This window comes from Peromyscus leucopus, chromosome 12 (assembly GCF_004664715.2).
Source record: "Peromyscus leucopus breed LL Stock chromosome 12, UCI_PerLeu_2.1, whole genome shotgun sequence".
Lineage (NCBI taxonomy): Eukaryota > Metazoa > Chordata > Mammalia > Rodentia > Cricetidae > Peromyscus > Peromyscus leucopus.
The window spans coordinates 60,322,046-60,343,786 of record NC_051073.1 but is presented as its reverse complement, the minus strand read 5'-3'; the positions used below and the strand labels follow the sequence as shown (position 1 = coordinate 60,343,786).

The 21,741-nt window shown below is 51.4% G+C and overlaps 1 protein-coding gene across 1 annotated transcript in view; it reads right to left on the bottom strand.

Moving 5' to 3' along the window:
- The window catches only part of Pdia5 (protein disulfide isomerase family A member 5), a 94,534-nt gene that overhangs the window by 57,776 nt on the left and 15,017 nt on the right, over positions 1-21,741 (bottom strand). Inside the window, exons 2-3 of the mRNA XM_028886316.2 lie at positions 13,301-13,427; positions 10,891-10,978 (exon numbers count right to left, since the gene is read on the bottom strand). Of these exons, the coding sequence (XP_028742149.2) occupies positions 10,891-10,978; positions 13,301-13,427 (215 nt within the window). The remainder of the gene's footprint in view (positions 1-10,890; positions 10,979-13,300; positions 13,428-21,741) is intronic.

The following is a 21,741-nucleotide window of genomic DNA, read 5'->3' as shown; positions in this document are numbered from 1 at the left end:
TGACAGGCAGGGTGTGTAGTCTGTGGTGGTGGGGGGGGGGGGGGGAGGGGAGGGGGGGAACGACGATGATGACCAGCAGATAGGAGAAGATGTACGGCCTGAAGAGACCTCGGGGATGAGTCCAGTCAGGGGAAGCGCTGGGAGAGCAAGACAGGGAGCTCATTAGAGTAATAAATAGAAACCTGAAGCCAGGCACCATAGTTCCAGGTGCTCGGGAAGCTGAAGCAGGAGAATTGCTTGAGCCCAGGAGTTCAAGACTACAGGGGTGGGGAGGAGGAGGAGGGGGGAGTGAACACCCAGCAACCTGGTCTGTCACCTGGGGAAGTTTAAAACAGTCTGGCCCTCTGCTTCGGGATCTGTGGAAGTGGCGCCAGAGCAAGATTTGGGTTTTGAGGCTCTGAACATGTGCCACCTGCTACGGGCCATCTGTCTGCGAAAAGAAAATGTCCTGCCATGCTGGAGCAGTGCTGGAATCTGTTAACAGCCAGGAAGAAGAGCAGTGCTTTGGTTAGAGGAACCTCTCCCTCGTCTGAGAATATACTAGGAATCCTCTTGGCACAGGCTGCCTGCCGGGTACCCCATCACTGTCCAGGAAGCACCCATGCAGGATCTGATCTAACCGTGATATCCTTCCAGAGGGGCCAATAAAATCTCCAAGTGTGCTGCTTAGACCAGCATCACCCAGGAACTCATGAGAAGTGCAAAAGCCCCAGCCCAGACCCACCACAACAACAACTCTGGGGTATTTGAGCAAATGTGTCCTACTTCTCGGCACCTGCTATGTGCTGGAACAGTGGTTCTCAACCTTCCTAATGCTAGGAAGATCCCTTTGATACACTTCACGTTGTGGTGAACCCCCAACCATAAGATTATTTCCATTGCTACTTCATAACTGCAATTGTACTACTGTTATGAATCATAATGTACAAATCTGATATGCAACCCCTGTGAAAGGGTCATTCAACAGCAAATGGGTCACGACCCACAGGTTGAGAACCACTGTACCGGAGCATGGGCACTACCAAGTGAGAGAGCCCTGGCCTGCACAGGTCCTTCTCCCTCTTGTCTCTCTGTCTCAGTCCCTTAGAGACACCTGCTCTCACTCTCCTCTGCACTCTCAAAATCCCCCAGGAACTAGTCAAAGGCAGCCTGCTGTTCCATCAACCCAGCACCCTGGTGTGTTTAACGGGCTCATCTCCAGGTCTGAATGGGATCAACGAGAACATTCTTGCCATCAGACAGCCACTGGATACCTGGCCACACAGCAGCAGTCTCCAGGGAAACTGTTCTGCCAAGCATGGCAGGCACCTGTGGGAAGTCACTTCCTCTCCCAGCTGTCTGCACACCTCACTTCCATGTAGACGCTCCAGCTTCACACAGCTGGGCAGGAGCCCCAGAACAGATGGGCTCATCCAGCCACCCGGCTCAACTCTCCAAACACCACCATCAGCAGACAAACAAAATTGCAGGCACCCATGTAAGAGAGAGATTTTCAGGTTAAGAAAACATGTCTGGCTGGTGGTTGGGTGGTGGTGGCATACGCCTTTAATCCCAGCACTCAGGAGGCAGAGGCAGAATCTCTGAGTTTGGGGCCAGCCTGGTCTACAGAGTTAGTTGCAAGACAGCCAGTGCTATACAGAAGAACCATCTTGAAATCCCACCCCCACCCCCGCAAAAAAAAAAAAAGAAAGAAAGAAAGAAAACTTATGTGGATGAAGAGGGATGCAGGTGGATGGAGATAGCACCATGCCCCTCCTCACCCAGGCCTCCAGCTTCCCTCTCTTTATAGTCCCAGATGTTCAGCCACCTTTGTGGCCATTACCTCTTCCAGTCACTGGACTGGGAATATTAATTGAAGATGTGTTACATTTGTTTATGTTGTGGAACATTTGTTCAATGATGCAAAGATGTGTTGCATTCTTTTATGTTACATTTGTTTAACTCTGTGAAGCTGTGTTACTGTGCCTGTCTAAAACACCTGATGGTCTAATAAAGAGCTAAATGGCTAATATCAAGGCAGGAGAAAAGACAAGTGGGGTTGGCAGGCAGAGAGGATAAATAGGAGGAGAAATCTGGGAGGGGAGATCAAAGAAGAAAGAGCAAGATTACAAGGAGAGGAGGATGCTAGGGGCCAGCCACCCAGCCACACAGCCAGCCACAGAGTAAGAGTGAAAGTAAGATTACAGAAGTAAGAAAGGAAAAAGCCCAGAGGCAAAAGGTAGATGGGATAATTTAAGAAACGCTGGCTAGAAACAACCAAGCTAAGGCCAAGCATTTATAAGTAATAATAAGCCTCTATGTGTGATTTATTGGGAACTGGGTGGTGGGCCCCCAAAAGAATAAAAAGGGCCAAAGAGTAAAAACAACCGACTACAGTGAAGAGTGGGGAGTCAAGAACCACATGAGGAATGCACATGGAAGGGGGTGAAGAATGGGGAGTCAAGAACCACATGAGGAATGCACATGGAAGGGGTGAAGAGTGAGGAGTCAAGGACCACATGAGGAATGCACATGGAAGGGGTGAAGAGTGAGGAGTCAAGGACCACATGAGGAATGCACATGGAAGGGGGTGAAGAGTGGGGAGTCAAGAACCACATGAGGAATGCACATGGAAGGGGTGAAGAGTGGGGAGTCAAGAACCACATGAGGAATGCACATGGAAGGGGTGAAGAGTGGGGAGTCAAGAACCACATGAAGAATGCACATGGAAGGGGGTGAAGAGTGCAGAGTCAAGAACCACATGAGGAATGCACATGGAAGGGGGTGAAGAGTGCAGAGTCAAGAACCACATGAGGAATGCACATGGAAGGGGGTGAAGAGTGAGGAGTCAAGAACCACATGAGGAATGCACATGGAAGGGCAGGTAGTGACATCACAGGGGACATAAGATGGCAAAGGATTTGGAACAGAGTGTTAGGAGGAATGAGCTGAGTTGGGGACAAAGAGGTGAGCTGGACGGGATGATAGAACGCATCGGAAGGCAACACACAGCATCTAGCCTCAAGCCTGGAGCACAGCACACACGCAGGTCTTCTGACAGCAGCTGTCTTGGTCTGGGTTTACCCCGACCTTTGGGGCGTCTACTGTGAAGCTGAACCGACCAGGCCTGTGTGCCAAACAGCAGCCAACGAGGCACCCTTCCCTGTCCTGAGCTAAGTCCCCGGGAGCGAGGGCCGGGCTCAGGCCACCCCCGGCACTTCCTTCATCCACCCAGCTGTGCTCTGCTCTGTTCAAGCATTTCTTTGATGGCCTTCCCTTGGCCAAGTGCAACAAGGAACAGAGCAGGAACTTAGCTGGGGCTGTCATGTGACCTCCCCAGGCCCCACCCAGCCCCAGCCTGGCAATCAAAACCTAGGCCATGGAAGAGTCCCAGAGATGAAGCCTCAGATCCCACTCAGCAGCAAAACGTCACACCAAGCAACGTGGGTGATGTAACTGGAAACGTACAAGCACCCAGTCTCCTCCTTGGGGTGGTCCTGAGGCCTAGCTCAGTGTGCGGGGAAGTAGTTTGCCCATCTCTACCCCAGGATTCCTTGCTGCTGACTATATAACCCTCTTCGTCAGGCTGTATGACTATATGCCCAAAGGTTCTCTCCTCTCCCCTGTCTGCCACGTACTCTGTCAGAGATTTGGAACAAGAAGGGGCTCCCTTCCTGGCAAAGCACTCCCAGCCTCCCACCGTCTCCCCATCAGAAAGCCCCGTCCCCTGAAGGCAAGGCCTTGCCTCCCGTCACAGCTGCTCCTTGGGGTCACCAGAGCAGCTGGCACACAGTGCATTCAAACAATAACTTGACTGGACAGGTGACTTCACAGAATGAGAGATGGATGTGAGATGCTGCCTTGTAACTGCTAGGACAAGGCAGGCCCTGAACTTCCGGCTTCCTGGGCACCAGGAATCCTGCCAAGTGACAAATCCCGAGGGGGGGCTCCCTCAGCTCTCTGCCCTCTCCCCAGGGAGCCCCGTCCCTTAAGAGTGTCTAAACATGCACGTGAGCAGGTACTAATTGTGCAGCTCAGACAGTGAAAGTCTTAAGAGTTCAGGAAGGGAAGAAAATTACCCATGCTCGGGACTTAAAAGGATCTGAGTTGAGAGATTAAGAACAATTAATTGATCCGCTGCCTCCCTCCCTCCTTCCCTCCCTCCCTCCCTCCCTCCCTCCCTCCCCCAATCGTGACTGAGGCTCTAGGGGAAAAAGGAGACAAAGGCAGAGAAATGAGCTTTGCCACAAGTCCCAGAGAGCCAGGCTCTCCTCCGCTGGCAGGCACCAGACACCAGTCTGCAGGGAGGTGTCAAGGCCACACACCATCCCCTCTCTGTTTTATTTGGCTCTCCACCTTCACTACAAAGAATGAGAAGGGAAAGATCACGGAGGCTTTTGCACATCCCCTCCCTCATCCCATACCCTACACCCCAAGAGACATGTACAAGTGGGGAGGGGTTTCTAGTCTAGGATGGTTGCTTCGGGTATGGGGTGCTGTGTTGCTTAGATAGCTCAAACTCTGAGGAGTCAGACCCAGGAGGGGTAGGTGGGATGAGAGGAAGACAAAAGAGAGAAGGTGCTGGAGGCTCACTGGTCCTGAGCCTGTCGCCTAGGAGACGGCTTATCCGTCAGCTGGCATGCTGGTTCTAGATCTGCTCCACCACCAGCAGGAAGGACCTCCAATGAAGCCTGAACTGCCAAAGGCAGGATAAGACGAGAGGGACTGCTAGGTGCCAATCAAGGACAAGCTGTGACTGGAGGGGACCATGAGGGGACAGCTGGAGCAGTCCTGGAGCAACTGGACCTTAAACCCCTGAAAGGAGGCTACAAGAACAATCCCTGGTTGGCTAGTCTCCTTGGTGCCTCCCTCCAGAAGTAGGCAATGAGTTATCTATGAGTTAGATACTGCAGTAAGAACCTGGACTGAGGAGTGTGGCTTCTCTTCTCAGGCGGTACAGGCCCCTTCTCCACCTACCTGTCCAGACCAGTGTCCATCTAAGGCACCAGTTCTCAACCTGGGGTCACGACCTCGTTGAGGGTCGAATGACCCTTTCACAGGGGTCACATATCAGATATTCACATTACAATTCATAACAGTAGCCAAATTACAGTTATGAAGTAGCAGTGAGAATAATTTTACGGTTGTTGGGGTCACCACGACATGAGGAATCGTACTAAAGGGTCGCAGCCTTAGGAAGGTTGAGAACCAATGGTCTACGGCTCTGCTCCTCAGTCGGAACTTATTCCCCAATGCATGCCATATGCCAAAAGATATCTAAAGCCACACAGAGCAGGCATGGCACTTCTTATGGGAGTCTATTTCCTCCCATGGGAAGTAACATTTGCCTTGCTTAGGCAAGAAGGAGGAAATGCAAAATTCAAATGAATTCTCAGAAGAAAACATACGACTTCAAAATACATTACACCTGCCCTGGCAGGCCCCTGATCTTGCATCTGGAGAGCCGATCCCGCTTCAGGGAAGGCAAGCAGATGGGAAGGGGGAAGAAAGGAAATGTGGTTGGGCAGTGGAAAGCAAGCAGCCAGGTGCCCAGGGGAGGGTCTGCCCACAGAACTAGTGTACCAGGCCTAGTGTCTGCTGCTGGCTCCACTTCAACCTCCCAGATGGCAGCACCACACAAGACCCCATCCCAGTGCCACACCAGGGAGCTACCAATGCCCTCACCTGCGACCCAGTGCACAGCCCCTCCCAGCCCACCAGGCCACTGTGGAGGGCAGAGCTGGGAGGGAGTGGGTGAGAGGTGAGCCGCACATCAACAGACAGAATCCATGGGCTCAAGTGATAGGCAGGGACCAGGGAAAAAGTCAATAGATGGGCATGAGCATCAGCCGGGGTGCATGTGGAAAAGACAGGGAAAGAGCCAGAAAGCCAAGCTGCTGCGGGCCGCAGGAATCTATCCTAAGAACTCAGCTGGTTATGGCAAAGTCACTACCTGGAGGGATCAAGGATTTCCTCCAGAGGAAGCCAAATTCCAAGGAGCTTTTGGTGTTACTTGGCTTGTTATGTATCAGCTGTATTCTGTTGTGAAAATCATGTGTGCCTTCATAGTTTTCCCAATGGATTTTTCCCTAAGAAGGGCTAACAGTGTGGACTGATCACTCTCTGGACATACACATTCCAGGCATTTGGAGAACAGCCTCAGGAAAAGCTTTCTCTGGAATCAGATATCTCCCCTAGCCACTTTCAAGGACTAGCAGTAATAACAGTCCACATGCAAGTCTCCTGATTTAAGGTAAATTCCACAAGGAGACACCATCTAGGTCAGGTGGACATTAAGTAATAGCTTTACACAATTTAGCTCGGGCCCTCCTTTCTTACAGCCTTACTAACTTTATAGACCGCTAACTCCTTACCTAACCACTTCTAAGAATATTTAGATAACTTTCTGTGCTGACAGCTATGCTCTGCCAGAACCCCAGTTCAAGCCTCCCTGTAATTATCATCATTGGCAGCATCCGGCCAGGTCCATTCCCAGATGGAGGAAAGTACCTTATCAGAGATACCTCTGTACTCTCTAAGAACAGACCTAAGCGTCCAGACTACCTGTGGAAGGCCTGGCAGATATGCCAATTAAGCTTAACTTCCTCCTTTCCCAAATCTTACCTCTAGTTCCAGATCTCCCTTTAACTATCACCAGAGGCATCTAGCAGTACACAGGTTGCCTAGCAACTGAGCACACTTTCCCCCACCCTGCAGAAAAATGGCAGATAGGAGCCACAGGAAAAAAGAAGGCAGTTTTATAATCTCCCATTGACCTAGCAACTTATAGATTCTTAACATTTTTCTACCAATCATGTTTAAGACTATAGTTGAGCACATAAAGATCCCTCTTCTTAGATATTACCCGAATTTAGCCTTTAGTCAATTCATTTCCCCATTAGTCACTTCCCTTTTGGATTGCAAATGATAATTAACAATTACTGCCCCTCTATGTGATTCTTATCACCCCTCCATTTGGCCCTGGAAGCCTGGCTTTGTATTGCCAAGGGAATACTGCTTCTAAGTGTATATATACCGGGACTTCCGGGGCACGAGGGAATGGAGAAGAGAAAAGAGAATGGAAGAACTAGATGGGTAAGAACTTGAGAGGAACAAACTGAGATGGGGAAGAAATAGATTGAAGGACTAAAAGAGAGGACTAGAGGAACGAGATGGAAGATGAGGAAGAGCCAGATGGGGAAGAACAAGATGAGAGAGAAGGAGATGGGAGAGGAGCTGATATGGGAAAGAACTAGACGAATGAGAACCTAGAAGGGGGAGCTAGATGAAGGAATTTAGAACCTAGAGGGGACAGCAGATAAATGTAAAGAGATATTGGGCAAGAAAGAAGCTAAAAATGAGAGCAGAGTATAAGCTTGTAGAGAGAGAACTGACAGAATAATAAAGTGTATGGACTAAGGAGTTTTGTGTACATAGATTTATTTCTTTTCATCAAAGATTAATTATCAGCTGGTTGTAGATTCTTCCCAGACCCTGAGAGGGGACTATCGAGGGGCTGGAACCCCAAAGTCCCCGATACCAAGTAAAACTTAGAGACATCTTTGGAAGAAGAAAGGAGAAAAGAGGCCCAATGAAGGGGAAGAGCAAGGACGCGGCTCCTCTCTGGGGGTAAACAGCAAAGGAAGAGAAAGCGGAGTGGGGGAGAAAGAGGACAGCACCTCAGCATGTCAGGGAGGAGAGGGGATGCCAGACGGGAGGAGGCCCCACAAACAGGACTCTAGCCCTGGAGGGCACATGCCTAGCAGACAGTTAAGCACACCAAGCTGGCAGCTTTGGAAATGTTCTGGACCAGATCATTTAGGGACGAGAGCAATTTGGAGGTCCTGCTGCGCATTGCACACATTTCACACCGTGGTCCAGAAAGATCAGCCAAAGGTTCCACAGTACGAACGCAAAGCCAGGTCCCCTGCCCCGGAGCTGTACAAAATCCACTGCACTCCGTGGCTGGCCTCCAGTTCACACTCCTCCTCTCTCAGCCTCCCGAGGACTGGGATTCCAGGCGTGTGCCTCCCGGTTGAGCTCACTTCACACTTCTGAAGAGCGAGCAAATCATGCTATTGGACTGAGGCTGACCACCCCCAGGCCCAGTACACTCTACAGGGGCTCCTTCCCCAGAGCCAAGGGACTGTCACCCCTACGTCCAGCTAGGTGAAAAATGATGGTAACAGAATAGCACCTCACATTTAAACTGTGGTTTCAATTCTAGAACTTTCATTTATCTCTTCTTCACCACAGAAACTGGACAAAGGCAGAATATGTGGCTTTTTCACATTTTGCAGATGAGGAAACAGACTTAGGTTAAATGGCTCCCTTCAAGTCACAGGGCTAGGAAATGGAGTGCCTGATCCTCCAGCCAGGACTCCCCCTAAGTCCTAGACTACGTCTATCACTCCACACATCTACACGTCCTGATACTACAAGCAGCGCCTTTTCTTGCCCTGAGGTTCCCTGTTCCCTTCACTTTCCCTTTAAAGAGGAAAAGCTCAGTGGCCTGGTCATTGCTGACCCTCCTGGTTACCCCAACAAAGCCACAGCATCTCCACTGTGGCCGCTCCATTGACAGCAAGGCAGGAAGTCCAGCTGGAGAGACTGAGATGGGAGCCTCAGCAGAACTTACTGTGTGGGGGCAGCTGACCATCTGTTGCTTCCTAACAGCAGGTGAAAAGGGCAGCCTGGGTTCCAGGCCACTCCTCCCTCCTCGGCAGACAGTACCAGCTAGCCATCCCCAAACACTAGGCCAACAACGTGGGGGTCTCATCCCCAAACTCATGGACACACACAGGTTGCATGTGGGACAAAGCTGTCTTCTGGAATCCATGAGGTTCACATGGTGAGCGCCTTTAGGATTCACAGGATACGTTCCGAAGACTAGGAAGAGGAATGAGTAGGCAGAAGAGCGGAAGCCAGCTCCTCTCTTGGGATCTCCTTGTCTAACAATAGTCCCTGAGACCCACCACTCAGGGTGGCTTACTAAAGGGATCAGAAGCCAAGTGCTGTCCCTTGGGCCGCTTTGGGAAAAGTCAGTCAGCAGTATTTTGCCTCTAATCCTAAACCCAAACCCAAATATCCGGGCTTTGCCATAATCCACCTACTTGGCTAAAATACTTTAAAGCTCTTTAACGTTTGAGATTGGACTTCCTCTTACAAGGATAAATCTGATAAACCGAGAGGTGCTGTTGGAGCAGTCCTGCCTCTTGAACAAGGTGCCTCTTCAGAGTTCTGACCCACCTCCACCTAGAGTTTAATTCTAGCATATTAAATTCGCAAGGTTTTCCCACTGGCGCTAACCCCAGACACTAAGACTGCAATTTAGTCCTAACCTCTCATCTAATCTCCCTTTACCCACTGACCCCTGGCCCCACTAGCTCGGGTATCCTGCTCTGGAGGTTCCATAGCCTCTCTGAAAGCAGGATGGATGCTCTTCCATATGGGCAGCGCCTGGGAGCCACGCTGCAGGGAGCCAGGGCACTAGGAGCGCACGGTCATCTCAGGTCTTCGCCCCCCCCAACCCCACCCCCCGGACTTCACTGCCTCTGCACAGGTTTTCTTGGCCTTTCTAGGCCGTGTACACTGACCGCCTCCCTCTTGGACATGGAGCCTGTTTAGAGGATTCCTCACTGGGCAGCATCCACCCTGGCACGTGGGTCTGCTTCTTCCTCACACACCGAGCTCCTGGAAGGCACCATCACTCATCTGTGAACCCTCAAAGCACACCGCGAGTGCTTGGTACTAGCAGATGGATAAACCTGGAGGGAAGAGCCAGCCACTCGGTCGAAGCTCTTCTGCTCACCCCAGCCCCCGTGATCCTCTTGAGGATGCCCTACAATAAGGCTCCATCAGCTTGGCGCAACCGCTGTCATCTTCAGATACAGAAATTCCAAAGGGTCCCGTCTCCTCAAATAGGTTTTGTCAGTTGCCCAGTTACACAGAGCGTGGCTGGTAAAATGGAGGTGACAGAAACACCCAAAAGATAGGAATGTGTCAACCCAACTATAAACCACAGTTAACCCATGGCTAAGACCTCAGGAGCCACCCAGGGAACAGTCTTTTCTGCTCAGCCAGCGTTGGCATGAATCTAGAGAGACATGAGACTAGACACATGCATCCATGCACACACCTCAATACACGACTCTCCCATGCTATTCTTCTTCTCTCTCCCCTCTGCAGCTTACAAATCAGCGTGTACCAACACTCCCCTCCACTTCCGTCAGTCATTTTGGACTCAGATAGAATAGGAAGAGGGTTACTCAGACGTAGGGCGCAAAACTCACCTAACCCGCACAGCCCTGAGCCAGCCTCAGCCCAGGCGGTCCAGTCCGGTGGCCAGCGGACTACCCTGTGCTGTAGGAGTGAGAAGGGCCTGGGTTGGAGGTAAAGCTCATGGCTCACGTCTGTTGCTGCAGACCCATCGCAAGCCAAATGGGTGGCCTTGAAAAATCACCTGTGCCTGGAATCAAGGCTCCCCCCTCTTCCAACAGGGAAGATTCCCTCTGTCCTATCACCCTCTGAGAAGATAAATAAAGTAATATACAAGGACATAATAGAAAGCTCCAGGAAAATGAGAAGAAAGAAAAAAAAAAGAGAAAGAAAGAAAGAAAGAAAGGAAGGAAGGAAGGAAGGAAGGAAGGAAGGAAGGAAGAAAGAAAGAAAGAAAGAAAGAAAGAAAGAAAGAAAGAAAGAAAGAAAGAAAGAAAGAAAGAAAGAAAGAAAGAAAGAAAGAAAGAAAGAAAGAAAGAAAGCCAGGGGATGGGAAGACAGGAGCAGGGAGCCAAACTTCCCTCTGTAAGGCAGAAGTGACCCCATGTCACCTCGAGGATCTCTCCGTCATACTCTCTCTTCTGCCCCAGCCCCTAGACCCCCAGCCAGTGTGCCCTGGTCCCCAGTACCTACCCACAGTCCACCCAGCAGATGGTGCCTTGTCCTTTCACTGCCTGGGCCACAGTGGACAGTAGCTTGAGATAACTTTCGGCTGCCACCTCTGTAAAAGAATGAAAGATTGAATTATGTCCCAGGCCTCCAGACCATGGGCAGGGTGGGTCTGGGTGTCAATTCCCGGGTATCTGGACAGAACTTCTAGGTAACTACTGTTGGACGGCACAGTCCTGTGGACGAACCTCTGGGTCAGGATTTCAACCCCGCCAGTCTCTAACGGTCTACTGCAGGATGTTGACTGCTGGTGTTGGATAGCTGTACCTGGCAGACTCTTAGTTACCACCTCCTTATGATTCAATGAAACGTGAGTTCCTCCAAGGGCCCATTGGGCAGATTCTAGTGAGGAGCAATCTGCTGCCTTCTCCCGCCCTAAACGCCATGATAAACCCAAAGCCAAGCAGAAATGATATCTGAATTATGTGCCTCTGAGGAGCTCCTCTTCCAGGGTGGAAACGGGAGCTGTTTGTGAACACAAAGCGCGCTGAAGCCTTTCACAGATGCGAACAATAAGCATCGCTTAAGAAACATGCTCCGAGTCGTTCAGAGGAGGCATTCCCAGGAAACCCTGCCAGGTCAGCAGGAGGTAGCAAACCACTGAAGCAGGGAAGCCATTGTTCCACTGTGCACACCACTGGGGCTGGGAGAGGGTATAGATAGAGGGGAACAACATACAGTACCCCACATGAGAGGAAAGCTGCTTGGAAGGATGGGAGGAGGGAAAGAAATCCAGTTTCTAAGCACTCAGGAAAGCCCCTGGAGGCCAGAGTCTGGAGCAGTAAGCATCAGCAAGATTCAGGAGGTGAAGTCATTGCCCAGACCCTGCCCCCCAGCACGCGGAGGAGACAGCACAGGGGCTGTACTTCCGATGAACTGAACAAAGGTAGAGCCAGGGAAGGGGCAAAGCAATGGTTATAAGTCCTTCCTCCATGGCAGATCTCACTGACCCCAACTTTCCACTCTCCAACTCCGTAAGACTTCTGTCTCAGACCCGTGCTGGCTCCGAAGCCCCAACCTTGCAGAATTAACCCACTTTGTCCCATCCTCCCAGCTGAAGAGGTGAGATGCAGAGATGACAGATGGGACCAGCTCTGCCACCAGGAGTGGCTGGCCTCAATGGTCATGTCCTCTTATCTCTGATGACCTCATTTATAAATGGGTGGCAGTGGCGCACGTCTTTAATCAATTAACCAGCACTCGGGAGGCAGACACAGGTGGATCTGTGTGAGTTCGAGGCCAGCCTGGTGTAACAGCCAGAGCTGCTACACAGAAAACCGTGCCTTGGAAAATCAAAAATAAAAATAAAAATAAATGGGATACCATCTGACAGTCTGCACTGCCTCCCTTGGGGCAAAGGAGCAAAATGAGACAGCCTCGTAAACCGTCCCAGTCACAAGACCTGTCCCAGAGAAGAACCAGCCTGGACCCGGGGGTTTACAAGGGGGTTACCCCTAGCCAAACCTCAAAAGAAACAGAGTTTCCCTTGGCCTCAGTTCCCTACGCACAGACAAACAGACTCACACACTGGGCTCCCAACAGGAAACTTGGTGAAAGCGCATCCAGACCCTCAGAAGCAGCAAGCCGTGAGAGGACCCATATGTCGTGAGTGCTCAGAGGGCACAGCCTTCGAGAGGAACACCCGGCCAAATCATCCATCAGCCCGGAGTGCCAATGAGTGGAGAGGATGAGCTGCCAAGGGGATCTGTGCCCAGAACTGTCCCGGCCACTAGCTGCTGCTTCTCCAGGACACAGAAGACTTGGCATCCTCAGGAGCAGCAAAACCACTTAATGCTGCTGGAACCACACTGACAGCCAGCCGCCTGCCCTTCCCCAAAGTCACTGCCAAGAGCCAAGCAAACTGTCCATTGTACCCTTACCAGCCCAAGGTCGGAGGAGAGGCGGGTGGCTACTCCCGTCCACAGAGGTTTCTGGGCCTGAACTTAGGCATCCGCTCCAAACTCAGTCTCCAATCTCACCAGGACACCAGGGGTCAGACAAGGATCAGGACTACCGGCTCAGGTAAAAGTCCACAGGCCTGGGACCAGTTCAGCTGGCAACAGGCCAGCCTGGGAGTTAATCTGTAGCTCCCACGAAGGAGCTGGCAGGGCTGGGACTGGGACTGGCGGGGAGCCAGGGTGTCCATCCAGGACTCACATGTTCTTCTCTGATGGCCTAGGTAAGGGGTTCCAGAGCCTTTTGCTCACAGGATGCTCATAAGAAGGAACTGGAATGACCCCCAGGCTGCAACAGTAGCCCAGTACCCTATGTAGCCTCCAAAGAAAGCTAAGAATACTTATGGCCCTCTGGTCCTCTCCCTCCCCATCCCACCTCACCCTGATAGATGACCCCAAGGTCTGGAGGGGCCACTCACCAGACTTTGAGTAAAGCACCAGCACATTATTGCGAGTCCTGAGAAGTTTCTTCAAGTCCTTAGGGTCGGAGATTCTCTCAATGAGTGAAGAGACCTTTGTGGAGGACAGGCAAGCCGGCAGGGCCACCTAGAGACCAAACAGCCAAGACCCATGAGTCCAGCTTCTGGCCCACTCATGGTACCCATAGATGATCCACCCCAAACACATGTTCTTGCTGGAGGACGAAGCCAGGCAACCCCTCCCAGAGCATCACACCTACCACTTTACCTCCAGAGATCCCTCTCGGCCCCTCCACAGCCCCCTCCTCCCCTGTGCCCTCCATCTACCCTGGTGAGACTGTTTGGAACATATACATACACAATATACCGTCACCCGTCAACAAGAACTCTCTGAGAGACTGATGCTTGCTTGCAAAGGCACACATGACAGTCTGAAAACTCCATCCCACCTAGATGCACTGGTACTCAGAGCTCCAGGGAAGCATCCTCTCTCACATCCAGGATGGAATGGACGGGTGCGAGGCAAAGCTTTTCTCACTCAGCCAAACAATCGCAGAGACCTGGCCAATAGAAACAAGCCAAGTATCCCTAAGCTCCTGGGAACCTGAGGAGCCAGATGCCTCTGCGGGCATGATGAAGAGTGGACTAAAAGCAGAGTGGAGTGTGGGGGGGAGAAACAGGAGAAAGGAGGAATCGCAAAACAGATCCCCCAGGCCAGCAACTGATTACTTCCTGAATAATGCTGACAAAAGGAGAGCCCATGACCAGCAGTTCACCTAGGACAGACCAGAGGCAGAAGGCCGCTCAATGCACTGACAGGAGAGCACTGCCTTCAGAGGTCTCAGAAGTGCGTCACTGTACACCCAGCCACACTACCTGTCAATCAGGGAAGAGTTATTCACACCAGCTGAAGATATCTCAGATGTGCGAAGCGTACCACCAACACACTCTTTCTCAGAAAGTCATGGGAACCCATGCTCTTCCAAGTCAAAAAAAAAAAAAAAAAAAATGAAGAATGAACGTCACAGAAACAAGGAAACAAAGGACCCAGCACCCGAGAGGCAAGAGGCGTTTCCATGTGGATGGTGAGGAGTGGGCCCAGGACCCTGTCAGCAGGTGTGGTGCTTTGAACAGGAATGGCCCCAGAAGCTTATATGTTTAAATGCTTGGTCATTAGGGAATGGCACTACTTGACCAGGAATAGGAGCTGTGGTCTTGTTGGAGTGGGTGTGGCCTTGCTGGAGGAAGTTGTCACTGGGGGCGAGCTTTGAGGTGTCAGAAGCTCAAGCCAGACCCAGTGAATCACTCTCTTCCTGCTGCCTGCCTATCCGGATGTAGAACTCTCAGCTCCCTCTCCAGCACCATGTCTGCCTGCGTGCCGCCATGCTTCCCGCCATGACGATAATGGACTAAACTTCTGAACTGTAAGCCAGCCCCAACTCAATGTGTTCCTTTATAAGAGTTGACATGGCCATGGTGTCTCTTCACAGCAACGGAACACTAAGATAGCATGCTTCAAAGGACAGAGGTCATAGAGCAAAGCCATAGACACAGAGGCAACTGAAGACCGTGTGCTAGCCTCTTCCACACTGAGAGGAGTTTGAATATCTTTCAGAAACATGCAAACAAGTAATCTAAATTTCCGACGTGTCCCACACCAGTCACGCCATCTCCTCTTTGTAACCCAACGTCTTGAGCTGTGTCTATGCTTTGCCCCTCAAAAGCTAAGATGCCCAGCAACAGCAATCAACCTTTCAGAGGCTCAGCGATCACTTGTGCCACGGGGATGATAATGCCTCCCTGGGGGCACTGCTCTGACAGATGGGATAACTTCTTGGATATGCTTTACAAATCACAAAACACTCTAAGAGCAGCCGTTAACGTAACATCTAACACCCACTGCCGGCTCAACAGAGGGAAGAGAGAAATGCACCCATACCCTAGTGATTTTCAATGAAATCTGCCACCGGAATCGGGGTTCCTTCTCCCCAGAGTAAAACCTCCCAGGAGTCAGGGATTTTTCTTTCCCTGCCAGAGCTGCTCACCACGCCTGAGGACCCACGGCTTTGTGCAGATCATCTTCAAAGCTCAGGAGAACACTCCTTCAGGGTTGTGTCATCCCACGGCTCCAAGGGGGCTTGTGCACTGAACACTGCAAGTCCGTGGCTCAGTGCACACAGCAACAAGTGAGCCAACAACCTGACTGTGTGTCGGAGAAACACACCCTCAGAACAGTCAGGAAATAACTGCCCTGGACAGGGACCCTCACCCCCAGATCAACCACCCTGGGCTGGCAGCACCTGCCAGGCAGCGGAAGTTCTACAGGGCCCCAGTGGCACAGCATCCATCGCTGATACCCTAGGAATCTGAACCTCCCACAAACCCTGGCTTCCTTTATATTAATCCAGACAGTCCCTGAGGTCATCCAAACAAGAACCACCTGATACTAAACATGCCACCTTCTAGCTACCCATTAAAGTCTCTGGCCCAATGTTTACTGACACAGTAGAGTTGAGCTTCTGTGATACCCTGAACAAACTGACTTTGCCCAAAATCCATCATACAAGGAGAAGCTAGGGCTGGCACTGGGCCTCCCTTACAGGAGGCTACATAGAAGTCTCTGTGAAGGCCTGTCTTTCCCAGTCTCACTGAGCCCTCACCCCTACTTAAGATTAAGAGCTTTGGAGGGCAGGATGCCCTAACTGCCCTCAGGAGTGCTTAATAAACAGGACAAATCACATGCAGGCTATAGACACCACCCCTTAGAAAGCATGTCACAAAGTAAGTCCTTGGTGGCTTTAAGAGGTCCAGAAAGGGCCATGAAATCCAGGGAGACGCCAGCACAATGAGTATCCATGATGGGGCTGATAAGGATGGCAGTCGGTTCCCTGCAGGCCTAGAACTTGACAGTGGTCACCGGGGAGTGTCAGGATGGACAATAGACTCATCTTCCCAGAACCTCAGGATTGGCAGCAGGAGTATCGGGTCCAGCTGGGTGACCGACCAGGTAAGGGAAAAAGGTCCATACAGCTACTTCCAATGGCCACTTAGGAAGTGAGGACGGAAGAAAAGAAAAGTCTAAACTGAATGTTCCAAGGATGGAATTGCAGCCAAACACCAGAGATGGAGAGGCAGCTTTTTTCTTGGACCACAGAAGATGGCAGTGGCTAGGATTTCCGGGACTACAGCCAACAGACATGTGAAAAAGCACCCATGAACAACACACGTCCTCCGAGAGGATGGGCTGTGAGGCAACTGAAGTCTCCACGATCTGGAGCGGGAGAAGGGACAAACAAGGAAGAGCCCGGCCCAGGAAGAAGGGGAGAGTTATAAGAGCAGCCCTGGGGTGAGATTGACAAGCAGGCCAGGCTGTGTGGGCAAAGGCTGGGAAAGGCCAAAGACTGCGGGGCCACGTGCCAGCCTCGTGGCAGGGGAGGCTGCAAACCAGGGGGCCGAGCACTTATACCCCACACGGGAGCTGGGTAACAAATGATTCAGCATCGAGGTAGGGTTGGTCAGAGGGTCCCCACAGAAGACGGGAACCTTCGGGTGTCTGCGAGCACAGAAGACTTGAGCTTTGCCAAGAGGCAGGATTTGAAGGGCTGGCAGAGAGAGGAAACCAATCAGAATGGCCAGACCAGAGAGTGGGGCCACAGCTAAGACTGGTAAGGAGAAAGGGATGAAAGGCCTGGGTCAGCCCCAAGACCTCACCCTCATAGGCACCCACAGAGGCAGCCAGGAGGAAAGCCCTCTCCCTACCCCGTAAAGCCCCCCCCATTTCCTCCATCCACTGAACATTCCATTTTCTCCTCTGCTCCCTCCGTTAACATTTCCAGCAGGCTCCTTCCTCTCCTTGACAGGAAGCTACAGAGAGCCTGGATCGCCTTGCCGAGCCACCAGCAGACTAGTCACAACCCACGAACCTGCCCAACAACAGTAACTACAGCCACAATAGCGTATTAATGGTCCGCAGGTTATCTCCTCCTCTGCTGTGCCCCAGGGAGAAAAGGGCGGCACTGGAGTGCTCCCAAGGCCAGCTGCTTCCCAGCCAGCCCTGATACAGTTCCTGTGCTTGGCAGGCCTTCACACACTGGCAGTCAAGCATTCTCGAATAAGAGGGGAGAAAAGGTGCCCTTTGATCACAACTCACTCTGGCCAGCTCCATGGACTGTGACTGCCCTACTCCTACTGAGCTGAGACCCCATAAGTACTTCCCTGGTACAACCTGGTAAGGATCAGTGTTTCCCTTTTCTACTACAGAGGAGCCCCCCGTCACCCCGCCACCTCAATGCCAGATTCCACTTGTACCAGAAAAGTATCACCCCACCCCACCGGAGAATCACCCTGCCCCAATCATCATTCCCCTCCCACCACCCTATCCCCTTCACCAGAATGCAAGGCTTTCTTCAGGATCCTGTGAAACCTCATTCCAGCGCAGCTGGGTGAAGTGCAGGAGACCAAATTCCTTCCTCATCTGCTGTGTCTCTGAGCGGCTCTCGCCCATCTACATTGGCTGCTTATCTCCCACCCCACAGTTCATCCGTTCCTGGGCTTTGCCCTTCATCTCCCTCCCTTGGCCACCTTTAGACACCCTGGAGAGAGCAGTGACTCTGGCAGACAGACATGGCATGAATCCAGCTGCCACCACCACTAACAAGCCCCCAGGCTTGTTCCTAGACCGCCGAGTGTCATCTCTCGACCCGGGAGGAGAGAGGATAATACCCGTGCTCACCTGGTGCCTTGGCTCATGATTAAATGAGGAAGGAGGAGGACAGGAACCTAATGCAATACTTGGCAGACAGAAGCACATAACAACTGCTAATTGCCTCTGAGTACCATTAGTGAGCAAGGACAACAGCAACCGGGGACCACCTCTTCCTCCGGAGGCCTCGCCTGCAATCAGCCAGAGCCACAGGTCCAGGCAGGAAAGCATGCACACGTACGCACGTTCAGCCCCAGAAAACCTGGTGTCTTTGGCCATCTGCACAGTGACCTGCTGTAGGGGTCACACAGCACATTTAGAGCCCTGCCAGGTTGCTGTGCCTGGTGACTAGTTTACCGCCAGGGTAAACCCAGCAGGTGGGTACTTGTGTCCTTCTACCCATGAGGACAGAGGACCAGCAGTTAGGTGACCAAGGACCAGGGCTTCAACCTGTTCATGACACCTGCCCAGAGCGGGTCTATGGGATCCTTTCACCCCCCTGGGGATCCTGGCCTAACCAGCCACAGAGAAAAGGAGCCACTTCCTAGCAAGAGAACTAATAACTCTGCTTTCTTCAAGTCCGGGAGGAATCACGGGACTGACCAGGGCTCCCAGGACTGAGGGTACAGACCTTTTATATGAGGCGGTAACCCTTGATTTGTTCCCAGCAGGGCCTGTGTGCTAGGTGCCAGAGCTCCCTTCCACTTCACCTTGCCTGGTGCCCACACCCCACCTGCCCACGGCACACCAAAAACCCCTTTCTCTCCACTGAGTCATCCATTCTACGCGCCTAGAAAATAACCAGGGACAATGGTCCTTGTCACATTATACCCTCCACCTAAAAAAGAAATACAAGAAGAAAGAAAAGAAGAAATGCTGTCTCCAGGGCATGTGCCCACACCCTCCCCATCCCCTGTAACTGGCAGCTGCTGTCATTACAGATTCACAATCCTCTCTGCAAGTCCCAGAGCCAGGGACAGTCAATTATGTAAAAGCGGCTTGCAGAAGGAGAAGACTTGGGGACCCAAGTTTAACATTTAGGAGGAGGGGTGGAGGTGGGGCACAAGCCTTTTTCCTCTGTCACCTGAGTAAAGATTCCCTTCTTGTGTTGGGAGCCGCGAAGAAACCAGCTTAATTTAGTTTAACCCACATTTTGCTCAAAATAGCTTTGAAATGTCAGAATCTGGATGTCTAGACACTGAAGAAACGTGTGGTAAAGGGACTGAAGGGTAGAGACACACAGGGTCTCAACCGGATGTCGGAGGAACAGGCTGGTCTTGAACTCAGAGCCCAGATCTGGGAGCGGCAGTGGAGTCACAGAGTTGGTACTGACCGCGTCAGCTACCGGCTGAGTGACCATGAGTAAGTAGGTCACCTCTCCTCGAAGTCTGCTTCCCTCTCTGCAAACGGAAGGGCTAAAGCTCTTTCCGAAGTTCTTCCCAATGGTAGCATTAGATACGCCTAATCTTGCGACTACCCAGGAGGCAAGATTGCCTTCTCAAGAGGCAGCTCGTTTCCTTGTGCTGTGGCCACCGCAATGAAAGCCTTGCCTCGAAGACTTCCCTGCACCAAATGTGACCCTTTGGTTAAATCCCAGACCATGGGATGTAAGTGTACGTATTATGTGGTAACGATTAAGGACAGTCCTCAGCAGATATCTAACAGGAGTCGTTTGTTTGTTTTAAGACAGTGTCTCCCTACATAGGCCAGGCTCAGGCCAGCTTCGAACTCACTGCACCATTATGCCCGGCTTGAAATGAGTCTTCTTAAACCCCCTCTTCCTCCCTGCCAGCTGCAGTTACCCAAGAGGGCTGGAACTCAGGCAGCCTGCTGAAATGAGAAGGTTCCCTCACACAACCGGGGGAACCTTCCCTCTCCAGCCTTGAACACGAGTGGAGTAAATGGTCTTCCTGAAGCACCATCCATCTAGACCTTCTAGAACACACACAAATAGGTCTGAGCACCCTATTAAATAGCAGCCTCAACAAGAAAATACTAACATTTGCTCTCGGAAGCACCTGAAATACCAAACCTTGCGCCCCACTTCAGATGGAGAGGGACTGTGGAGGACTCTGCATGCCTGTGCCTTTCCTGACCATCGGCACTTTGGCTGGGCATTTCTGATCAGGTCAGCTCCCTACACATGTAACCACCAGCTGGGACCTCTCCAGTTCCCCTCTCTGGCCCTTTCCTCTTAAGGGGGCCAGCTCATCCCTTAGAAGGTTCCGGAACAAGATGGATGAGACAGAAGACGACTGTCGGACCTCACCACATGAACACCCTCTGGCCTGCCTGGGTCTCCCTGAACAACGCTAATCAAGGGAAGTTTAAGCTCCTCCCTCCCCAGGCCAGCTACAGCCCTGACATGCCGAAGACTACCATCTTCTCTAGAGACCCTAGTTAAATACCCTAAGTCCTCACCTGAGATCTCAAGTCACGCCGCATTCTGAAGGGTCTTCCTGAGACATGTGACGTCAGAGCTCAGCCTGCTGCTGAACACTGTACCGCCTGAGAAAATTAATGCACTCCCTGGCACTGTGATTTATTTTTGGAAATAAGTACCCTTGCTTTCATAACTCAGAATACGGGATATTAATCACACAACTCTTTGCTGGTGGGCCACAGTTGAAAAAGAGAGAAGAAGGCCGGGGCACCATTAGCCCAGCCTTAAAATATGGATCCCAACTGTCAGAGTGCTGGCAGGAACCTAACACATCCAATTTTTCTGGCAAGCTGCTTGGCATGAGGTAGCGGGTCTCTTGAAAGTGCGTGTGCCCTTTGACTCGGTGGATCCACTTCTGAGGGGCTGTCCTGAGGGGATGAGCGAGCTTTCTGGCACGGATATGACTCACACAACCCCAACATGGACGAGAGTCAAATCTGTGCAAACAACCCAAACGCCCCACCGCAGGGGAGTGGCGGCACACCGTGGCACAGAGGGATGGTGGGACAACTCGAAAACATTTGCCTAGAGGTTAAGTTAAAACAGAAAAAGAAATAAAAGAAACCCTCACGGCATGGCCGCAGCGCTAAGCAAACAAAGTGACATTCAGAAAAGACTGGCAGAGAATGAAATGCACCTAAGGCTGCCCTTGGAGAGCTGCATGCTTCTTTCTCTATTTTATAACTCGACATAATAAGAACGTTTGACGTCCTTTTTTTTTTTTTTTTGTATTTTATTTATTTTATGTGTATGAGTGCTCTGTCTGTCTGTATGCCTGCAGGCCAGAAGAGAGCATCAGATCCCATTACAGATGGTTGTGAGCCGCCATGTGGATGCTGGGAATTGAACTCAGGACCTCTGGAAGAGCAGCCAGTGCTCTGAACCACTGAGCCATCTCTCCAGCCCTGATTTCAATTTTTAAAGAAAAAAAAAAATTACCACCATTTGGCTACATTATAAAAAGATCTCTCAAAGAGTCTCCCAGTGAAGAAATTCGACTGTATTGTGGCAAAACATGAAAGTTCCTAAGTAAGGGGCTGTTAACATCACCAGTAATGGTGCAAAATAAGACAATGGCCTCCTGCTGTGATACACTGAATGGAAACATCAAGACTCAAACTGTAGCTTGAGTATGCTGGCTCACATCTGTAATCCCACCAAGCGGGAGACTGAGGCAGGAGGATTGAGAGTTAGAAGCCAGCCTGGACAACAAAGCAGGATCCTGTCAAAACAAAAATAAATAAACAGGATCAGCGAGATACCTCAGTGGGTAAAGGAGCTTGCTGCCAAGCCTGA